General features: G+C 41.4%; 1 protein-coding gene across 2 annotated transcripts in view; it reads left to right on the top strand.

The window, feature by feature from the left end:
• Positions 1–24,250, top strand: part of znf423 (zinc finger protein 423) — a 405,091-nt gene that overhangs the window by 215,648 nt on the left and 165,193 nt on the right. The window contains exons 9-18 of one of the 2 annotated variants that reach the window (XM_034176974.1): positions 34–317; positions 435–809; positions 4,354–4,535; positions 8,184–8,723; positions 8,823–8,973; positions 12,612–13,172; positions 13,453–13,637; positions 14,006–14,418; positions 15,160–15,373; positions 17,581–17,662. In XM_034176974.1, the coding sequence (XP_034032865.1) occupies positions 34–317; positions 435–809; positions 4,354–4,535; positions 8,184–8,723; positions 8,823–8,973; positions 12,612–13,172; positions 13,453–13,637; positions 14,006–14,418; positions 15,160–15,373; positions 17,581–17,662 (2,987 nt within the window). Of the gene's footprint in view, positions 1–33; positions 318–434; positions 810–4,353; positions 4,536–8,183; positions 8,724–8,822; positions 8,974–12,611; positions 13,173–13,452; positions 13,638–14,005; positions 14,419–15,159; positions 15,374–17,577; positions 17,663–24,250 lie in introns of both variants that reach the window. The other variant, XM_034176972.1, reaches the window with a different exon arrangement.

Below are 24,250 nucleotides of genomic sequence, written 5' to 3'. Positions count from 1 at the left end.
TTTATGGTTTTTTTTTTTTCACTGTACCTCCAGATGTCCTGTGTGTTCAGAACAGTTTCCATCCGTAGAGGATGTCTACTGCCACCTTGACAGCCACCGCCATCCTGACTCCTCTAACCACAGTGCTGCCAGTCCTGACCCCGCACTTGGCAGCGTGGCCTCAATGAGCTCAGCCACTCCAGACTCTAGTGCCAGCCTGGAAAGGGGCTCCACACCTGACTCCACCTTAAAGCCTAGTCAGGGCAGTGATCGAGGCTGGAGAAGAGGCACTGACGCAGGCGAAGAAATGGTGTTAAATCTTGGTCATCAAGGTGGAGGTATAATGGGCCACATCAGAATCCGTCTCGGGCCAGACTCTGCTTGATTTGGGATCTCAGATTTTAATCTAGTCTTGTGTAATTCTTATGTACCTTCTAATCTACCCATCTCCACAGGTGGAGGAGGAACCTGGGGGAAAGTGACATACTCTTGTCCTTACTGCTCTAAGAGAGACTTCCACAGCTTGGCGGTCTTAGAGATTCATTTAAAGACCATCCACGCAGACAAGCCACAGCAGAGTCACACCTGCCAGCTTTGCCTGGATACACTGCCAACACTCTACAACCTCAACGAGCATGTGCGTAAAGCTCACCGTGCCAGTGGAGGCACTGTAGGCACTACAGCTTTACCCCTGTTGCAGTTCACCAATGTGACGGCGTTCCACTGCAACTACTGCCCAGACATGTTTGGAGACATCAACTCTCTACAAGAACACATCCGAGTGTCCCACTGCCTGCCTGGTGGGATTATGGCTGGATCCACCACATTAGGTGTTTAGTACTTCCATATTCATAAAATAATCAAAACTGGAAGTGTTTCATTGTGTCAGTTTACTGTGCTTCTGTTATTCCTTGATGGATTTGATCTGTTGTTCATTTGGGATCATTAGTTGCCCATTACCTGAAGGGTCAGACAATTCCTCCCCTGCTACTCATGTCTGTGTGTCAGTGTCCAAGAGCAAAATTGTGAAGACTACAATACTACCCATGTTCTGCTTGGGACCTTGGATGAAAACTGCTACCATCAGTAGAATACAATATTGATAAAGCCATGTGTCAAATACATAATATGTGTGTGTGTGTGTGTATGTGTGTGTGTGTGTATATATATATATATATATATATATATATATATATATATATATATATATATATATATATATATATATATATATATATATATATAATATACGAGGTCTGTTAGGAAACTATCGGACCTTTTTATTTTTTGCAAAAAACCTGATGGATTTGAATCGTGTGCTTGCATGAGCCAACCTTGAACCTTCATGCGCGTGCATGAACGTTTTCACGCCTGTTGATTGCATCAGTTGCTGCAAAGCAGCCTTTGTGTGAGAACGTGTGTAGTGCTCTCTGCGGATTTTCATTGCAAGGAACATGGTGGAATGACTGGAGCAGCGCTACTGCATCAAATTTTGCCAGAAACTGGGCGACAGCCAGGTGGAAACCATTCGGAAGATTCAGATGGCTTTCGGTGGCTTTTCAGTCGTGTGACTATCCGCATGCGCATGAAGGTTGAAGGTTGGCTCATGCAAGCACATGTGATTCAAATCCATCAGGTTTTTGAAAAAAATAAAAAGGTCGGATACTTTTCTAACAGACCTCATATATATATATATATATATATATATATATATATATATATACATACATACAAGGTTGGGTAGGATTACTTTGAAATGTAATCCAAAAGTAATCAGATTACAAGTAATCCAAATGTATGTACATACATACATGTAATCCACATGTATTCTTTCAAAGTAATCCTACCCACCCTTGTATATATGTGTGTGTATATATATGAGTGTGTGTGTGTGTGTGTGTGTATATATATATATCAATCAATCAATCAACTTTTTTCTTATATAGCGCCAAATCACAACAAACAGTTGCCCCAAGGCGCTCCAATATATATATATATATATATATATATATATATATATATATATATATATATATATATATATATATATTCACTGGGCCAGTGCATACGTCAGTTTTGTCAGAATCCCTTTAGAACATAAACGTTATTGTAATTCACATTTTTCCTTAACATACATACAGGTGCAAACCCACATTGTTCCAATTTGGCATATATCTTTTAAATTTAGCAGACAATGTTAGTACATTTGATAGATACTTAATTATACTGGCACTCCTGCCAGAACCCAAAACCATGAAAATTCAGTAAGGTATGTCTTGTATAATACATTCCAATTCTAAGGTAGAACTCTACTAGTATATACTAAGGAATATCTAAATATCTAAAATAAAAAAAGAGCTGAATAGAAGAGTAGAATAGAGTAGAGCTACAGTGAGGAAAATAAGTATTTGAACACCCTGCGATTTTGCAAGTTCTCCCACTTAGAAATTATGGAGGGGTCAGAAATTATCATCTTAGGTGCATGAAAATTCAGTAAGGTATATCTTATATATTATATTCCAATTCTAAGGTGGAACTATGCCAGTATACAAAGGTATATCTAAAAAGGAAGAGTAAAATAGAGTAGAAAAAAGTAGAGTAGAGCCACTTAGGTGCCTGGTCTTGTCCACTGTGAGAGACATAATCTAAAAAAAAATCCAGAAATCACAATGTATGATTTTTTTAAAATAATGTATTTGTATGTTACTGCTGCAAATAAGTATTTGAACACCTACCAACCAGCAAGAATTCTGGCTCACACAGACCTGTTAATTTTTCTTTAAGAAGCCCTCTTATTCTGCAGTCTTTACCTGTATTAATTGCACCTGTTTGAACTTGTTACCTGTATAAAAGACACCTGTTCACACACTCAATCAGTCACACTCCAACCTCTCCACCATAGCCAAGACCAAAGAGTTGTGTAAGGACACCAGGGACAACACTGTAGACCTCTACAAGGCTGGGATGGACTACAGGACAACAGGCAAGCAGCTTGGCAGAAGACAACAACTGTTATGATTATTTATTAGAAAGAAATACAAGATGACTGTCAATCTCCCTCAGTCTGGGATTCCATGCAAGATCTCACTTTGTGGGGTAAGGATGATTCTGAGAAAGCTCAGAACTACACAGCAGGAGCTGGTCAATGACCTGAAGAGAGCTGAGACCACAGTCACAAAGATTACATTAGTAACACATGATGCTGTCATGGTTTAAAATCCTGCAGGGCAGCAAGGTCCCCCTGCTCAAGCCAGCACATGTCCAGGCCCGTTTGAAGTTCACCAGTGACCATCTGAATGATCCAGAGGAGGCATGGGAGAAGGTCATGTGGTCAGATGAGACCAGAATAGAGCTTTTTGGATTCAACTCCACTTAACCATGTTTAGAGGATGAGAACAACCCCAAGAAAACCATCCCAACCATGAAGCATGGGGGTGGAAACATCATACTCTGGGGATGCTGTTCTGCAAAGGGGACAGGACGACTGCACCGTATTGAAGGGAGGATGGATGGGGTCATGCTTTGCGAGATTTTGGCAAACAACCTACTTCCCTCAGTAAGAGCATTGAAGATGGGTCATGGCTGGGGTCTTCCAGCATGACAATGACCCCAAACACACAGCCAGGGCAACTAAGGAGGAGCTCTGTAAGAAGCATTTCAAGGTCCTGGAGTGGCCTGGCCAGACTCCAGACCTGAACTCAATAGAAAATCTGTGGAGGGAGCTGAAACTCCAAACCTGAAAGATCTAGAGAAGATCTGTATGGAGGAGTGGACCAAAATCCCTGCTGCAGTGTGTGCAAACCTGGTGAAAAACTACAGGAAACGTTTGACCTCTGTAATTGCAAACAAAGGCTACTGTATCAAATATTAACATTGATTTTCACAGGTGTTCAAATACTTATTTGCAGCAGTAACATACAAAGAAATTATTAAATAATCATACATTGTGATTTCCGGATTTTTTTTTTTTTTTTTTAAAGATTGTCTCTCACAGTGGACATGCACCTAAGATGAAAATTTCAGACTCCTCCATGATTTCTAAGTGGGACAACTTGCAAAATCGCAGGGTGTTCAAATACTTATTTTCCTCACTGTACTTAGGTGCCTGGTCTTGAGAACCAGGGATGGTTAGAGTTAGAGTTCTAGAGTTAGTTCTTAGAGTTGGAGTTCCATGTGAGAGTTCTTATGGGTATTCAGGTTTATGAAGTCCCTCCTGGTTCCTTGTTGATGATGTGGCATGCAGCAATGTTATTGGTAATATCCAATAACTAATACAGTTGAGCCAAAATTATTCATTCATTCATTTGCTGCCTTTTATCCAGGTTGCGGTGGCAGCCGAACCAAAATTAACTTAACTTAATTCCTTCTCCCTAGAGGGGAACCATGCTTTCTTCTGCAACCAGTGTTCCATGGGATTCCTGACAGAGTCTTCGTTGACGGAACACATTCAGCAGACACACTGTGCCTCAGCAGCAGGGGGCGGGGTTGCATCCGGCGGAGCGGTGGCCAAACTGGAGTCCCCTGTTCTCCAGGCTGCATCTCAGTCCTTTATGGAGGTGAGAATCAACAGTCTGTACTCTTCAGAAATAACATTTTCCAGGTTTTGTCAGTTTTTCTAATACTTCATATTGAGCACTCATGAAAGAAAGAGTTTGATACTCAGCCTTCATTCCCTTTTTTTTCTGTTGGAGTCATAAAATTATGTTGAGTAGTTCAGAATGGCAGCTTCATTTCATGTATCAATTTGTCCATCCATCCATCCATCCATTTGGGGAGGTGATGGTCTCGTGGTTAATGTGTTGGACATGAGTCCAGAAGATCATGGGTTCAAATCCTCGCCTGACTGGAAAATCACAAAGGGCCCTTGGGCAAGGCCTTTAATCCCCTATTGCTCCTGGTGTGGTGAGCACCTTGTGTGGCAGCACCCTGACATCGGGGTGAATGTGAGGCATAATTGTAAAGCGCATTGAGCGTCTGATGCAGATGGAAAAGCGCTATATAAATGCAGTCCATTTACCATTCACCATCTGCCATCATTCAATTCATCTGTCCAAGTAGCTGTCTGTCCGTCTGTCCATCTATCGCTCTCTGTCCCATCTATTGGTCCATCTGTTCATCCCTCCATCTATCTGGCTGTCCATATATTTCCCAAATCTATCATCCATGGATACATGGATGGGGAATGGTCCATCCATTGGTCTGTCTGTTAATCATCCATCAAATAATTCCTTCATTTATTCATCCATCCACACATACATCTGTCCTTCTATCTGTCTGTCCATCTGCCTGTCAGTCTATCTGTCCATACAGCCATCAATCATCCATCTGGCTGTTCATCCGTCCATCTGTCTAGCCACCTATTTACACCCCCCCCCCCAATCTCTGCAGAGTAAAACCTTGGGGAGGTGAACCTCTTAAACCACTTTACTCAAAATCTAAAATCAACCCCACATTTATAAAATTGTTGAATTATGTGGGTTTCTGGTTATTGTATTTGTCTGTTGAGCTTTAATGTGAGACAGTGTTCATATTGTTGTGACTTCACTTCAAAAATCCTTCATTATGTTGATGTCTCTGCAGTACATCTGTTTTTTTTGCACTGTAATTGAAATTGTATTGAGTTGATTGGAACCAAAATGTTAGTCAAACTCAAAATTGTTTAACGTGGGAAAATCTATTTTAATTTACAATGAGCTTTTTTGTGCCATTGAATAGTAATAAGAACACCAAAAGGTGTAAACTGACTTCCCCGAACCCTCAATATATATACTTCAACAGATTTGCCCAGTCCCATGCAGGTTATAAGGTTTGTCTGTGAAATATGTTATCAGCTGACATAAACGTAATTGTACCTTATTTAGTATTGTAATATTGGTTTTAAAGGCCTAATTCTTTTTTTTTTTTTTTTTGGGGGGGGGGGGGTATATGCACATTTCCTAATTTTGGGGGGCGTTGCTCAAGCCCCAAAAAGGGCACCCATTGCCAAAATTATTATTAAAAAAAAAACACAGTAGGTTATTTAACTTGTATATTTATTTTTTATCACAATTAATACACATCTCATCACATAACACATAAATGATCAAATTGCCTAAATAAATGAAAAAACAGGCAAAAACAAGGCCATATTTTGCACACTTTTACCAAACCATACATTAAATAATCATAAAAAATATTCTAACTTAAAACTGCTCTAAATAAATTACCTATATTATATTTAGCCTTCTACATTAGTTTGTAATGTTAATTACCTAGCAAAAATTATTCCTCATTTGTAAACCTCAACTGCTGAAGTATAAATGTTTGCATGAAAATAACTCCCTGACTAAAGGTGACTTTTGCTACACAAAAGTTTGGCCAATATGCTATAACTATAAAATATTGTATGTTTGTATCTATTTTTGACACTTTACTGTGAGAGCTACTTGACATTATCCTGCAAAATGTTTGTGGTCATGTTTTTTTCTTCAGGCTTTCACATCAAAATAAGTAAGAATTTAAATGAAACAAAACTTGTCTAATTTGTAAAAGAGTAAAACTGCCTTTAAATTCTGTCTGTCTGTATGCTACAGTTTGTTTTCCGCCTTCCCTCTTCATTAAACATGACAAACGTCAGTAAACAGATGGCCAAGGGTTTGAAATCATGTATTTCATGACTCATGAGTACAAAACATGTAGGCTATGCGTTATTTATGGATGTTCTTTGTATGAAAAGGCAAGCATTTTCAGCGGGTGTGATGCCTAAATACACTCCCCCCCTTTTTTTTCAATGAAACATCGGACCAGTAGCCATGTAATGTTTTCAGTGAATCAGATTAGCTTTTGTTCCCAAAGTATCCACAAGATTACAAGGAATTTGACTCTGGTTTGAGCTGCACTCTCTCTGTATGACATGTATAAATACACACACTAAACACAGAATAATTCTCAATAAAAAAGTGTTGAAATGAAATGTGCAAGTATCGGACCGTCGTGGTGAAGAGAGAGCTGAGTAGGGGGGCAAAGCTCTCGATTTAGCGATCGATCTACGTTCCGATCCTCACCTATGGTCATGAGATTTGGCTCATGACCGAAAGAACGAGCTCGTGATTACAAGCGGCCGAGATGAGTTTCCTCCGCAGGGTGGCTGGGCGCTCCCTTAGAGATAGGGTGAGGAGCTCGGTCACTCGGGAAGAGCTCGGAGTCGAGCCGCTGCTCCTCCACGTCGAAAGGAGTCAGTTGAGGTGGCTCAGGCATCTTTTCCGGATGCCCCCTGGACGCCTCGCTGGAGAGATATTCCGGGCACGTCCCACTGGGAGGAGGCCCCGGGGAAGACATAGGACACGCTGGAGGGACTACATCTCTCAGCTGGCTTGGGAACGCCTTGGGGTTCCCCCGGAGGAGCTAGGGGAGGTGTGTGTGGATCGGGAGGTCTGGGCGGCTTTGCTTGAGCTGCTGCCCCCGCGACCCGACTCCGGATAAAGCGGAAGAAAATGGATGGATGAAATGTGCAAGTAAAATAAAATGTGCAATAAGAGAAAACAAAGTGTGTGAAACAGTGGTGCTATAATGTTAAGTGTTGTGGTTAATTTTGCACCAGACGACTTCAGGGATTGCACAAACACTTATCTGTCCGTCTGATGTTGCGGGTCAGAGGAGAATTAGTTTGTTGTAGCAGCGAGTTGGTCTCTAGCACTCAGTACTGTATGAGTGGAGGAGGGAGGAGCAAGGGGAGAGCTTGTGCACGCCACAGATCAGATCGGGACAGAGTTCTCACAAGAACTCAAATACATTCCCATCAGATTTCAAAACACTTTTGGGGGGGATTGATGACAGAGAGGGTAATTTGTATTTTTAAATATTGCTGAATAAGAAAAAAGGGCTCCATAAAGGGCAGTTTACTCATCCTGGGAAAAAGAACAGGTGCTTGAGCACCACTAGGGGTCTACCTGTGTACGTGTCTGGGGTGGGGTGTGAATCAGCTTAGACTTTAGAATAAAACCTAAATAACATAATTGATGTGTTGTTCCGCTGCTAATTTATCTGCCTTGATATTAGAGAGAGAACTTATCCCAACTGTGAAAGTAATTCAAATTAAGTTAATTAAATTCAGCTTGTTTTCTTTCTTTCTTACCACCTTTGTCATCTTTTATTTTTGCAAGAATTACTTCTGCATATCAATGTTTTAATAGTCTTAAAAATAAAGGACTGTTGTCCATGCACAGGTTTACTCCTGCCCTTATTGCACCAATTCTCCTATCTTCGGCTCACTCCTCAAGCTCACCAAGCACATCAAGGAGAACCACAAGAACATCCCACTGGCTAACAACAAACGGCAAGCCAAGGTTGCAGACCTCAGCCCTGCTTCCTCTGATGTAGAGATCTCCTCCCCGAAGCGACACAGACTGGGAGGGGATTCCACCCCGTCCTTAGGGAGCAATGGTGACTACCCGTGCAACCAGTGTGATCTGCGATTTGGCAGCTTTGATGGATTCCAGGCCCACCTTAAGTCACACCTTGAGATGCTCTTGAAGCGTCAGTCTTGTCCCCAGTGCAACAAGGAAGACTTTGAATCCCAGGAGGCATTTCTTCAACATTTGACTGTGCACTACACGACCACCTCAACACAGTATGTGTGCGAGAGCTGCGACAAACAGTTTTCCTCTGTGGATGACCTCCAGAAACACCTCCTGGACATGCACACTTTTGTCCTGTACCACTGTACTCTATGCCAGGAGGTCTTTGATTCCAAGGTTTCCATCCAGGTGACTGGGATGCGCTTTTCTCTTTGCTTAAATTTTTTTTGGCTGACTCTTGTTTTTCTTGTTTTCTTCAGTGGAAATTAAACACCTTCTGTTGTCCAGGTGCACTTGGCAGTGAAGCACAGTAATGAGAAGAAGTTGTTTCGCTGCACAGCTTGTACCTGGGACTTCAGGAAGGAGATGGACCTCCAGCTCCATGTTAAGCATAATCACCTCGGACAGAGGTCAGGCCTTCCAGCGGGGCTCGGAGCAGGTACAATACACATTTTGTGGAACCGGTGGAAAAAGATGAACAAAATGCTCATGGTTACTAACTGAATTCAAATTTTAGAGCATAGGATCTCCGAAAATGTCAAGTGAAGATTATAGGCTGACATTGCACTCACTGAGTGTAAAATATAACTTCAAAATGCTTACTTTTATTGTTAATGTATTAAGGGTTATAGTGCAGAGGATAAGAGAATATTTAGAGGGGAATCCTCCAAATGGTGATAAAAGCATCAAATTCGGCAGAAATAGTCCTTAGACAATCCTCTTGAAAAAAATGATTGGCCACTTGAATTTTCAATCGGTGGTCAGGTAGGGGTCAAGTGAAGAATTACACAGAGGTCAAAATTAAAAGATGTTCCAGTCATATTGAAAAAATATTCCACATTATTTGCCTGATCATCAAGATTTCAAAAAGGTATAGTTTGGACTATCTGTGACTGAATGCTATGGATTTACGGGATAAAAAACAGCAAGAATGGTGACAAAGGTCAGTTTCATTTTGTACAGTGGTCAAAAGTCAAAGTTGCTCCAATTTTGGTAAAAAGTGATGCAAATTACTAGTTGAGTTAACACGGTTTTAAAAAGGAATAGTTTGGACCATGTATCATCCTTACTTATCACGTTATGAGGTAACATGCGAGGTCTATTAGAAAAGTATCCGACCTTATTATTTTTTTCAAAAACCATATGGATTTGAATCACATGTGATTACATCAGACATGCTTGAACCCTCGTGGGCATGTGAGAGTTTTTTCACGCCTGTCGGTTACGTCATTCGCCTGTGGGCAGTCTTTGAGTGAGGAGTGGCCCACCCTCTCGTCGATTTTTTTTTTTCATTGTTTAGGAATGGCTCAGAGACTGCTGCTTTGTTTGATCAAAATTTTTTCAAAAACTGTAAGGCACAACTGAGTGGACACCATTCGATAAATTCAGCTGGTTTTCGGTAAAAATTTTAACGGCTGATGAGAGATTTTGGTGTGTAAGTGTCGCTTTAAGGACGGCCCACGGCGCCTGACGGCGATCTGAGCTCCGAGGCGGCGTCGTCTCGCTGTTTCAAGCTGAAAACCTCCACATTTCAGGCTCTGTTCACCCAGGTCGTCGTCAGAGAACAGAGAAGTTTCAGAAGAGGTCGGCATGAGGAGTTTATGCGGACATTCCACTGTTAAAGGAGATTTTGTAATGAAAGAACGTGCGGGCAGATTCGCATGTCGGGCCGGACCCGACCGCGGGGGGTCGCGACAGGAAAAACACCTTCATTGGAAACCTTAACGGACAAGTTGGAACATGCCCAGCTGTTAAACAATTTCTCAGATACTCACTTGTTGAAAGCCATCAAAAGCCGCCTGAATTTTACAAATGGTTTTCAACACAGAGGTGTTTTTCCTGTTGCGGCGCAGATGGATTTGCGGCGTCATCATGGAACCGACTCGGCGAATTTGCCCGCACGTTCTTTCATTACAAAATCTCCTTTAACAGTGGAATGTCCGTATAAACTCCTCATGCCGACTTCTTCTGAAACTTCTCTGTTCTCTGACGATGACCTGGGTGAACAGAGCCTTAAATTAGGATGTTTTCAGCTTGAAACAGCCAGACGGACGCCACCTCCGACCGCGCCGCGTCGATCCGCTTTGTGAGCTGTCCTTAAAGCGAAAGAAACTCCACAACCTCTCATCAGCCATTAAACTTTTCACCGAGAACCAGCTGAATTTCTTGAATAGTGTCCACTCGGATATCCCTCACGGGTCCTGAAAAAATTTTGATAAAGCAACGCGCGCCGTCTCCAGCAGCGTCTCAGACAAAGGATTTCAGCTGAGAGGGCTGGACCAGTGCTCACTCAAAGCCTGCCCACAGGTGGATGACGTCACCGACACGCGTGAAAAAACTCACGCATGCGCACGAGGGTTCAAGCATGTCTGGTGTAATCGCACGTGATTCAAATCCATATAGTTTTTTTTTTTTTTTTTTTATAAAACTGCCGGTTAGTTTTGTAATAAACCTCTTATGTCACATGTCATAGAATCCAGTAGACGTAGACCTTGTTTGACCTTTACTTTGGAGACCAAGCAGTCAACACTGTCAACACTATTTCATTTGTTAATCCTATTAGCTCAACCAATAATTTGCATCACTTTTTACCAAAATTGGAGTAACTTTAACTTTTGACCCCTATACAAAATGACCTTTGTCACCAGTCTTACTGTTTTTATCCCGTAACTCAATAGAATTCAGTCACAGATAGTCCAAACTATACCTTTTTGGAATCTTTATGATCAGGCAAATAATGTGGAATATTTTTCAATATGATTAGAGCATCTTTTAATTTTTAACCTCTGTGTAATTCTTCAATTGACCCCTACCTGACCACCGATTGAAAAGTCAAGTGGCCAATTGCTTTTTTTCAAAAGAGGAGTGTCTAAGGAGTATTTCTGCCGAATTTGATGCTTTTATCACCATTTGCATGATTGTTTCACTTATCTGCTGCACTGCATCAGTGAATTGTTACACTCCCTAACAGATATGCAGTGTACAACAAATAGTGCAACTGTTGTGCAAACACTTTTGTTGACTTACTGTGCATTTGACAAATGTAGTGTTCAATGTATTCGCCTCCCCCATTTGTCACTGGGTCTAAAGAAAACCAAATGTCAAATTTTAATTCCTTTTGAAAAAACAAAAACAACAAAAATGTCTAAAGAAAACCAAATGTCAAATTTTAATTCCTTTTGAAAAAACAAAAACAACAAAAATGTCTTGTAAAATATTTTTCTGTATTATCAAGTTACAAACTTCCTAGAAAACATTCAGAACACATCCACACCAAGTATTATGTAGTGGCATGATTTTTTTTTTTTTTTTTTGGAACCCTTAGCCTTTTAGATATGTAATTTGTATTTTTAAACAATTCAGACTAGATTGAAATTAATATAATGGTGTCATTTAAATGCACAGTTTGAACAAATGCTCATGATACAATATAAAAAAAAAATACAAATATAAAAGCCACTGGATACCCTTTAACATAACACAACAAAATAATCACTTTTACAGCCAGTTTCCTTTAGCTGGATTAAGTAATGAATACATGAACATTTCCAAGTCACTGAATATAATTATAGTATACTTAACCTGACACCAATCATTAAGAAATATAAACATTGTGTATCGTATGGTAAATCTGCCTGGAGTCAGTCGGTTCTCACAAACTGAGTGACTGTGCAAGAAGGTGAGTAGTGAGGAAAGCCACCAAGATGCCCATAACAACTTTGAGAAAGGATTCTGTAGATGGATTTGAGAGTAACAGAGAAGGATTTTCTTAAAAGGAAGACCTTTAAATTTCACCTACATTTCACCACAGCATGGGTAACATTCTCATGCCTAGATATCATCTTGTATCTTGTTCAAAGTCCTTCTCTGTTCTAATACACCATCAAGATGTGTAATGGGGATGCCACCTCTGAACTGTGCCAATTTCTCCAATCACAACCACAAAAGCTTATAACTCCTTTAAGGTTGTCATGTGTTTCTTGGTGGTTTTCCTCACTAGTCTTCTTGCATAAGTACTCAGTTCTTGAGATGTTGGCCAGTATTTCTGCATATAGTAATCCAACCTACATCATGTAGGACTCAAGCCCCGAAAGTGTATCTTCTGTGGGGAGACGTTTGGAACAGAGGTGGAACTCCAGTGCCACATAACCACACACAGCAAGAAGTTTACGTGTCGATTCTGTGGCAAATCCTTCCACGCCATCACACTGCTGGAAAGGCATCTGAGGGAAAAGCACTGCATCTTCGATGGTGGGATCATCACTGGGAATGGTGGCGGTACAGGCAGTAGTGGGAGCCAGAACGGGACACCTAACGGACTGGCACAGAATTCCAAACGAATAGGAGGAGGCAGTGGTGGCAATGCAAGTGTAGGAGGAGGCGAAAGAGCAACAGTAGCAGCTGCTGAACAGGCTGACCTCCAGAATATGCTGCTGAAGACTGGAGTTGGGGGAGGAGGCAGTGGCCAAGGAGCAGATGCAGTCAACAGCCATGAAGCCAGCGGTGGTGAGGAGGAACTGGACAATTCAGAGCCCATGTACGCGTGTGATATCTGTGGAGCTGCTTACACCATGGAGTCTCTGCTGCAGAACCACCGGCTGCGAGACCATAACATCCGACCGGGAGAAGATGACGCTGGTAATGATTTACACCAACCTGTTGTTGTTTTCAGCTTTCAGCATTGATTATTTGTCGTTTTAGATTTGTTGTTTATTAAGTACATGGATACCACTACTATTAATACTAATTAATAATATATTTTCTACTAAACTATTCTCTTTTTTCCTAAACATAATTTTTTTTTAATTGTGTTTGCCAAAAAAAAAAGTTTAAAATTTTATTCTTAATATCAACATATACTAATAGTTAAAATCTGTTTAGTTTTTTTGAAGAAGTTAATAATGGTTATCTCCACTAGGCTCTCGTAAGAAGAAGGCAGACTTCATCAAGGGAAACCACAAGTGCAATGTGTGCTCCAGAACGTTCTTCTCTGAGAACGGTCTTCGTGAACATGCGCAAACACACCGCGGCCCCGCCAAACACTACATGTGTCCAATATGTGGCGAGCGTTTCCCGTCTTTGCTAACCCTTACTGAACACAAGGTACTTATATTTTACTCTTTTTCGTACTTGCATGTTTTTTAAATGTGTAATAATATTTAAAATAATAATACATTTTTTGCAAGAATGTTTATGTACCCTGAGTTTTCTCATATAAAAATATGTAAATGTATAAAAAATAAATAATTTAATGAGTTGTCATTGATGATTCTTTTAAGCTTTAAAGTGTTGTTTGAAGTATTTTTTTTCTTTTATCTGTGCTTCTATCAAAGCCTGTGGGGAATATTAATTCCCTGCACTTCATGTACACAGAATCCGGGGATAAGCACCGGCACCAATGGGCCTCAGGGACCATATTCAACTTACTTACATGCATACTGATCATTCCTGCTCATTCTTTGTCTTCATAGGTGACCCACAGTAAGAGCCTAGACACAGGGACCTGTCGAATCTGTAAGATGCCCCTGCAGAGCGAGGAGGAGTTTATAGAACATTGCCAGATGCACCCTGACCTCCGCAACTCCCTCACCGGATTCCGCTGTGTCGTCTGCATGCAGACTGTTACCTCTACCCTGGAGCTGAAGATCCATGGCACTTTCCACATGCAGAAGCTTTCCACTGGCTCTTCACTGGCGGGACCTGGAGGAGGAAGTGGGAATGGAGAAGGTAGCGGCTCAGCCTCTTCATCTCCCAATGGGCAGCTGCAACAGCACAAGCTGTATAAATGTGCGTTCTGCCTAAAGGAGTTTAAGAACAAAGGGGAGCTGGTGAAGCTGGATGTCAATGGGCTGCCTTATGGCCTTTGTGCTGTTTGCATGACCAGGTAGAACATCTTATGAACTTTGTGAATAATACTATTTGTTTTTACGGACATATTATCAACATTAACACATTAAATTGCAAGGCTTGTGCTGCACGTTTAATCATTGATAAACCTGCCACCACCTGTGGAGTTTGGGTTTCTTGTGGATCAGGGATTTTGGCACTTTGGCTTAAGGCTCCTTCCAATATAATGGCCTTCCTCAGGTTTCACTGTCTATCTTTCAAAAAGAAGTTGCAAGTTGTATCTTTGAATCTTTAAGCTGTTTTTAACAAAAAGCCAGATGTCACCCAACATTGTTTAACATTAAGCTACTTCATTCTGGCAACAAGTCAACAGTGTATGTACGTGCCTGACAGAAGATGGAATACTTACACTGGGCAAGCGGGCCTGTGGAAATGTCAAGATCTGTACACACAGATTTAAGAGCACTGCAGGCTGTGGCAGCATCATAAAACATACTGAAGCACTCCGCTGGTTGCATTGGTCCAGTGAAATATGAAGGTCGGGAGCACATTTAAGCCCAAAGGCCAGAATAATGCTGACAGGCCATTGTGCCAGTGTTAATGTCTACTCCTGGGGGTATTTCAAAGCTCAGATTTTTGGTTCATGGATGACTGCTTCAAAACTGCTCTTCAGAAAGCCTGAGTGATGGCCTAAATGACTTCTGCATGATCACAACTGTATTTACATTTTAGAAAAATAGCCAGATTCAACCAAAAACCAAATGTGTTCTTGAATCAGGGGCACAAATGGCCAGAGCCCCAGCCAGGGAGGAGCTGCCACACCCGGTGACACGCAGGGAGAGAAGGCAGCAGCAGGCCTGAGGTGTCCAGAGTGTGGGGTGAAGTTTGAAACATTGGAGGACTTGGAGAGTCATGTCCAGACAGATCACCCTGAGGTCAGCCCTGAAGGTAGTGCAGGTGCAAAGAAGACTGAAGCGTCGCCTGCACCTAAGGTGAGTCAGGGTAGAGTGACTACTGGATGGTAGTTTCAGCGTTGAAACTGCAAACCACATTGTCTAGAACGTTGATCTCCCTGCTTTGGTCTTTAACACAATTATCAGATGAAATATGAATATAGCACTGAACGTTGAAACAACGCGGCAGCCACAATTGTGTAAATAACACAATCAGGATCTAACAGAGAGAGAGATTTTTAGGAGTACAGCAGAATATCACATCCACCCCAAATGTATGTTTGCATGATGTGTGTGGCTGCATGCTACTTTTTATTTTATTTTATTTTTGAGGCGCTTGCATCCGTGTGCTTGTGTATATGTGGGTGTGTGTCAACTGAACCCCATCGGGTCCTGCAGCTCGGGCGTGCTGAGGCATTGTGGGAGCTGTTTGCTCTACTTGATATTGACAGTCAGGCTCAACGGGATCTGCTGCATGTCTGAGTGCGAGCAAGTGTGTGGGTGTGTGTGTGTGTGTCTTCCAGGCAGTTCCCAGGGACTCTCTGTCTTACCTGCACCTTTGTTTCTGCTTAGTCTAACAGCACAAAGCAGACAAAGTAGGAGTTTTGTGTGTGTGCTCGGTGTAGCAGGCTGAAGCAGCAGTGAGATTGTGCAAGTGGGGCCTTTGTGTATTTTGTATGTTTGTGCATGAGTGATCAGTGTGTGCTGTGAATGGATAAGCAGAACTTCTGCTCCCCCCTTCTTTTTTCCTCTGACTCTCTCTTTCTTTCTCGCTTGTTCATTTTTTCTTTGACAATCAACAACTTGATTTTTGCTTTATTGTGCCAACCCACAGTCTCACTTTTTAAGTGGATTTATACCCACATGCTTGTTTGTTCCAGTCCATGCCACGTTGTATCCTTCAATGGAAAATTTAACAATTGCTATATATATATATATATATATATATATATATATATATATATATATATATATATATATATATATAGTATTTGTTAAAAAAAAGAGAGAGAGAGCGCACGCAGTCGTGGTGGCCAAGTGGTTAATGCCCTTGGTTTCAGTGCGGAAGGTTCCCGTTCAAATCCCACCCCTGCCAGATTTCTCCATGTAATCAAATCAATTTTATTTATATAGCGCCAAATCACAACAAACAATTGCCCCAAGGTGCTTTATATTGTAAGGCAAAAACCATACAATAATTACAGAAAAACCCCAACGGTCAAAACGACCCCCTGTGAGCAAGCACTTGGCGACAGTGGGAAGGAAAAACTCCCTTTTAACAGGAAGAAACCTCCAGCAGAACCAGGCTCAGGGAGGGGCAGTCTTCTGCTGGTGCTGAGGGGAGAGAATCAGGAAAAAGACATGCTGTGGAAGAGAGCAGTAATGTGGAGTTCCGTCAGGAAGGGCATCTGGCGTAAAACCTGTGCCAATTCAACATGCAGATCCACCTTGGATTTGCTGTGGCAACCCTGAGTGCAAACAAGGGAGCAGCCTAAGGAACTTACTTTACTATATATATATATATATATATATATAGCTAAGTGGCCTCTGTGTGCATGTATATGGCTTTGACCATGCAAAAACTGGGGAGAGCTGACATTTGCCATTTGGTTTGCTTATGTGTTTTTGGTCAAGGATGACCGCTGCAAAAATGGAAAGTTGATAGGATAAATATTTTTGGAGAAATTTGAAATTTTAGCTAACCAGTAAACAGTGGACATTGTGCTGCAATGCACCATGGGAATTCAGGGTATTGAGGTTTTAAATGTTGTTATTGCAGTTGATGTTAGTTTTACAGTGTTGTTAGTGTAAAAGTTAGTGTTAGTGTAACAGCAGTAAAGTCTGCTGTTACCATGAGTGACGTGTCATGTTGGTACCATGAGTGAAATGTGTAGTGTTTCTAATGGCTTCTGCCCCTGTCTTTGTTTGTCCAGTTAAAAGCACCTGCTTACAGCAGCTGTGCATGCAACTTTGATCACAGAGAAACTGTGGACAGCTGTCATTTGCCGCTTGGTATGCAAGCGCACTTGCTTGGCCACTGCCAAGCGGTTAAGTGCGCCTGTTTGCAGTGCAGAAGGTTCCTTCTCTCCCCTACACTGTATTAATCTGGTTACTGGTTATTTTTGCTTTATCAATTTGAATTAGTCTTTTTTTTTTCAAATGACTGTGATTATCTTTTCTGTTTAAGGCGAGGTCTGTTTAATGTTTAGGATGCACAGTGACTTTTCTTCTGTTTGTTACAGAAGAAAACCTACCAGTGCATTAAATGCCAAATGACGTTTGAGACAGAAAGGGAGATCCAGATTCACGTCGCCAATCACATGATTGGTAAGTGATGCAAAACTTTTCCTTTCACTCAGTGTGTGTGTCTGTGTATTACTGTTGTGTTTATGTATTTCTTGCACGCATATGCATTCCTATGAGTGATGAGTGCACATGCATTCCCATGAAGGTGTGTATGAGAGCTGCACCTTTGGATGTGTTTATTTTATTTTCTACATGTGTCAGCTGCCTTCAACAACCCTTGTTCTTGTTTTATTTTTTCTCACCAGTTGCATCTTTGAGGGAACGATTGAAATTTAAAGCAGACACATAAATGTTTATACCGTATTTTGCAGGATCAACAAACCTAAATTCTATGTGATTCCTGAACAGGGTTGGGAGGGTTACTTTAAAAATGTATTCCGATACAGTTACTAGTTACCTGTTGAAAAATGTAATCAGTAACACAATCCAAGTACCATAATATGAATGTAATTTGATTACTTTCAGTTACTTCTGGATTACTCCAATATCAAATATGCTAATACAGACAAACGAGGTCGGCAAGGCAGTGCATTCTCAGACTGCATTGACTCTTGAACTCAGACGCAAATTGGATGACACCTTGGAGCTGATGTGTGCCTTGCAGTTGAAGCTGAAGGTTTCGGAGGCCAGTGAATATTCTTAATTCAAAATTAGGAATATTCTTAATTCATAATTGGGATTTGGCTGAGTGAGTGGAACTGTAAAAAGTGTTTTTCACTGCTCGGCTGCAACACTACAGGCATCAAGGTCAATTGCCCACTGTTTTCCTCCAGAGGAATTTATCCAGGCTCTGGTCAGATTATTTGGCTCCATTCTTATCTCAACCCACAAGAACAATAAACTGACAGACTTACACATGGACCAAAGCATGCTCCAGCCTCTCCTCTTATCACTCTTCCTGCCCCTCCCTCCCTGCGGCAGGCCTCGTCCTCTCAAGCTGGCCTGGCGGTGCGACTTGACAGTTGCAGCGGCTACAAACACACTCACATTGCCTCAATTGGGAAACGGACTGTTTCAAGTTTAGTGCACATAAACCATGTCAAATGTGTATGTGTTGTCCTAATTTTGATGTGTGCCATTATTACGGTAAACAAGTAATAATTGTAGATCAATTGCTGTTGTATGTGGAATGTGTGTCCGGACATCTCGTTGTAATGACAATGATAATAAAAGCTATCTATCTATCTCTCTATCTCTATCTATCACTAAATATAAATAGTCTTGACTACATACTACAGTTTATTAAGCAAAAATAAAACTGTTTCTTTTACATGGCGTGCTCTGTTTTACTTCACATTATGAGTTAGGAGCACCCACAATATTGTTTTAAACACACCCAGTGTTCAGCTGCTAAATTTTCAACAACAAATGCCAAACAAATGAAGGATAATGAAAACTCATTAGTGTGTGGATGAATTTGTAATTAAAAGTGGCTTGCAGAGCAATATACAAAACAAAAATCAGTTCACTTATTGAACTTTCAAAATAAGAACAACAGCATAATGAAAACCATTAAGTAAATACTGTCAGTAAGGAGGCGTGGTCGCCATTTTAATTCCAGGCAAGTTAGTGATTTGCATGCATAGAAGTTCAAGAAACAGGTGGAATATGCTGGAAAGCTGCGCATGTTGGCAAAGCCACAAACGGAGTAACAAGGGAGACAATATTTCCTTCCATAACTAAGTGGTTTTGGTTCTTCTTGTCACTTTGTCCGTGATATTTGGATGTTAAACAGCTGTATATGTCTCCTGCCGTATCTGTGTCGCCCAGTGACACGGACCATTAACTCTTCACTTATGTCTAGTTGATATTTTCCACTGCTAGACCAATGTCTAGTTAAAATACTTGTTGTTAGTGATTAAAATTGTTTGACAAGACTGGGGATTTTTTTTTTTTAAATTTGCACCTTAAAATAATGAGATTATAATGATCCGTGCTGTGCCGCTCACAGTCACACCCACACATAGTGATGTGTACCCACACCACTGACTTCATGAATGAAACTCGGTCAATAAAGGATAATTGTGTAAAAATATAATATATATATAAATGTATTGTAATGGTTTTAGGAGCCGCGCTGCGCTGAACAGCAGCTGCAGCAGGACGCCTCAGCTCAGCAGCTTGAACAGCGTAGATCCGTGTCACTTTCAGCACTAATATTTGGGAATGTGTGTGTGTGTCCGAGTAAGTTTAATACTTTCCTGACATAATTTAATGTAATTTAATTTTACTGGCTCGATATCCAGGTCAAAATGGCATTTTAACACTTATTTTTGCGAGCATTTTTCTGAGTGTGTTCCGTCGCGAATCTCCTTTGAAAATGCATTAACATCCGGGTACTTTATCAATATTTTGCCCGGTTATGAGGCGTCACGTCGCTGTCCATGAAAGGACGTTTTCGTTTCAAAGAAAAAAAAATATTATATACAGATATCATAAAATGCATTAAAATTGTAATCCTGCGAAGTAACCCCCATTTTTACTAAATATACCTGTAATCTGAATACGTCTTTTTTTTCTGTAACTGTAACGGAATACAGTTACCTTTTTTTTTTTTTTTTTTTTTTGTATCCTAATTACATAACACCATTACATGTATTCCATTACCCCCCAAGCCTGTTCCTGAATGAAACTTAAGCCTTGTTTCCACTAAGTGCTCTGTGTCGCCACGTCACGGTAGAGAACGCTATTTTGTGCATTTGTGGGTACCAAAATAACTGCCCCGTACCACTTTTAGCCCCTTTTTCTTTGGGTACCAAAATGATGGAACGGAACAAGGAAGGATCTAACCCACTGCTGCCCATTGATTGGCTCATAGCAACGTAGGAATGCGTTGTCACCCTGCGACAGCTTACTGCTGTTCAGAATCCTGTCAAAAATATACGTGCTATTTTAAATACCACATAACAAAGAATGTCAATGGAAAGCAGCCAAGATTAGTCAAATGAGGAGGTGCAGACTTTCCTGGTGATTGTTGCAGAGGAAGAACTATGTTACGTCGCTCTGCCCTTCTCAATGACGTGCATGTTGATGTTTGCCATGCTCCACCTGCCAAACAAAGGTTACTGCTGGCAGTGGAAACACAAGCCAAGCCATGCTTAACCCTTCTGAACTGTACCGTGCTGACCTGGACCGCTTGGTGGAAACAAGGCTTTAGAGTATTTACAGCCTCTTCTGGTTAAAATCATGTCAGAACATTTCACACTAATCAGTTTCTCAGTTTGTGAAACAGTCAAGAGTCCTACTGAGTAGAGTTGAAGATATAACTCTCATTCCCAACCCGGGGTCCAAGTCCCCTCTTTAGTCCACCACCAAAGATCACTGGGTGGGGGAGCAAGGTTTTGTGAAAAAGAAAAAGGAGTATTAATTCAAGTTATATATGTGTTAAAGTTCATTTTGCCAAAAACAAAGAATCTCAGCCTTTCTTAGATACAGTTTGGGGCTCCAAGTGAAAATAGTCTGGGAAGCACTGAGATCATACCTTACAGCTCAAGTTCTCTGGGTATAAATTAAATTGCTTAAATATTTGATCAATTCATTTTACCATATTTTCCAAACTGTCAGGTTTTGTTTGCTTGTTTGTTTCTTTGTTTTTATTATTAGTTTAGGAGGTCCCATGATTTGTTTGTTAAAAAATAAGTGTTTAATGGTACACACCAATTACGGTTCAGTGGAAACTGGAAACACAACATTAAATGTATTTATCCGATGCTTTTTTGGCTACTGTGTGACTCACTGGCATTTCCAGTTTGTTACGAAATGTTTTTTTAAATTGAATTCTAGTGAAATACAGTAGCTTTTATAAATAAATTTAGACTTAAGCCTCACTCACAGCCCACTGCACATGTGTTGGACACGCACGTGTCGCCGAGAGTGACAGGTGGCAGCCGTGTCGCAGGTATCCTGGGAAAGTTTGTGAAAGAGTATGGGCGTGGTAGTTGTCACATATAGGCTGCACGGCTCTTGTGAATGAGGCGTCAGACTGTGCCATGCATATGTCCGTCACACCTGATCAGTGCATTTGCAGTGCTTGTGGAGTGCATGTGACTTGCAAATTGCCACCCCTATAATCCAGGAGTATGACCCGCCCTTGTGGCACAGCTAGTCTGCATGAGACAATCATTCCTGGCTAGTGTGTGATGCAAGCCAGGAATGCGTATAAAAGGAGGCCCGCCGCGTGGTGGGCCATCCTCTGTTGCCTCGCATTCCGGCGTCAGTGTTCCTGTATTAGCACAACCAACATCGCTTCATATCTCTCCTCAGGTAACGTCATCTGCCTGTGAAGGTCTAGCCCCCTTAGACATTACGGCAGTATCGCGACAGCCATTGGCGTTGTCAACTGTAATGCTTGATACACTGTGCATGCATTTTTTTCATGGCTTTATTCATGAAAATAATTCAATGTTACAACAATATAAATAGCTTGTGTGGATGTGACACATCCTTTGGACACGAGCCTCGAGGCTGCGTCGCTGTCCAAGGTGCTGAAAGAGTAAAAATACTCACCGTGGGTCTGTGCTGCATTATAGTGCAGCGTTCTGGTACCCATCACCACAGACAGAGGTCATGTCTGATCACATCTCCTCTCCTTTTTAAATTAAAACCCATGTGTCAGATTATTTGGAGTGGGGGGGGGGGTGCTCTGGTGCATACTATGGAATATAATCTTGGTGGCTCCCATTTCTTCCCTTCTCCAATGCTATGCACTACACAATCTCCCCAATATATATATACCTGGAGTGTGCTGCGTGCACGGCACACGTAGGGGTAGAAAGCGAGATGCGCTTTTATCTTGCTGGCACCATAAAAAACAAGTGTGGTGTACTTGTGTAGTGCAATGCCCGTGCATTTTACTGTCATCACAGAGCACCTACTAGTTGTGCTCCTAACTTGGATCAGGCGTACGACGGCAGTATGGGACCTGTACGTGCTGTATATGTTCTTGATTTTTTTTTTTTTTTTTTTGTAGAATCTGAAGAATATGCATGTGCTGGTTAAAAAGCTTCCAAAGGCAGTGTGTGACCTTCTACACTAGGGGTGGGCAATTTGTTCCAGAAAGGGCCAAGAGGGTACAGGTTTTCTTTGCAGCCACTGATTCCACCAGGTGATTTCACTGATTAACTGATTCCATCTGCTCAAAGTGATATTAATCAGTGAAATTACCTGGTGGAGTCAGTGGCTGCACAGAAAATGTGCACCCTCTTGGCCCTTTCTGGAACAAGTTGCCCACCCCTGTTCTACACACATGTGACGCGCACGTCTTATGCACAGTTTGGCCATTTTTTTTTTTCCCCATAGACTGCCTGTAGCAGCACATACGGTGGGGTTGTGAGTGAGACTTTGTGTTTTATTTCTTCTTTATGATGCATTTTTTGACACATGATTTATACTCCGATGCAGCTTATTGTAGCCTAAGACTTTTATTTGAGTAGTTCTAACTGTGCAGAAAATAGTTATAATTTACAGGGAAGTAGTTTAGAAAATAAAGCATGCTCTGCAGCATTCACTGAAGTAATGAACCCACATATGCCAGCAACTCTAGATGAATTGATCCTGCTTCAGTCAAGCTTCTTTCTAATTTGAAGAAGGAGCTTTTTCATGAACCACCTTTTCTGTCCAGTCACCAAATCTGCAAGTTCCAGTGAAAGTGATGTTCTGATGGTTTTATGGGACTCATGTAATTTACAGCTCATCAGTTCATTATTCAGACATCCAGTTACAGCCACTACTACTAAGGCAAAAGTATCACAATGTATATTCAAAACATCTGACTTTTATATCAATCAATCAATCAATTTTATTTATATAGCGCCAAATCACAACAAACAGTTGCCCCAAGGCGCTTTATATTGTAAGGCAAGGCCATACAATAATTACGTAAAAACCCCAATGGTCAAAACGACCCCCTCTGAGCAAGCACTTGGCGACAGTGGGAAGGAAAAACTCCCTTTTAACAGGAATAAACCTCCAGCAGAACCAGGCTCAGGGAGGGGCAGTCTTCTGCTGGGACTGGTTGGGGCTGAGGGAGAGAACCAGGAAAAAGACATGCTGTGGAGGGGAGCAGAGATCAATCACTAATGATTAAATGCAGAGTGGTGCATACAGAGCAAAAGGAGAAAGAAACACTCAGTGCATCATGGGAACCCCCCAGCAGTCTAAGTCTATAGCAGCATAACTAAGGGATGGTTCAGGGTCACCTGATCCAGCCCTAACTATAAGCTTTAGCAAAAAGGAAAGATTTAAGCCTAATCTTAAAAGTAGAGAGGGTGTCTGTCTCCCTGATCTGAATTGGGAGCTGGTTCCACAGGAGAGGAGCCTGAAAGCTGAAGGCTCTGCCTCCCATTCTACTCTTACAAACCCTAGGAACTACAAGTAAGCCTGCAGTCTGAGAGCGAAGCGCTCTATTGGGGTGATATGGTACTATGAGGTCCCTAAGATAAGATGGGACCTGATTATTCAAAACCTTATAAGTAAGAAGAAGAATTTTCAATTCTATTCTAGAATTAACAGGAAGCCAATGAAGAGAGGCCAATATGGGTGAGATATGCTCTCTCCTTCTAGTCCCCGTTAGTACTCTAGCTGCAGCATTTTGAATTAACTGAAGGCTTT

The sequence above is a fragment of the Thalassophryne amazonica genome, chromosome 8, assembly GCF_902500255.1.
Source record: "Thalassophryne amazonica chromosome 8, fThaAma1.1, whole genome shotgun sequence".
Taxonomy (NCBI): domain Eukaryota; kingdom Metazoa; phylum Chordata; class Actinopteri; order Batrachoidiformes; family Batrachoididae; genus Thalassophryne; species Thalassophryne amazonica.
The sequence above is the reverse complement of the archived record's forward strand: the minus strand, read 5'-3'. Positions and strand labels throughout refer to the sequence as shown.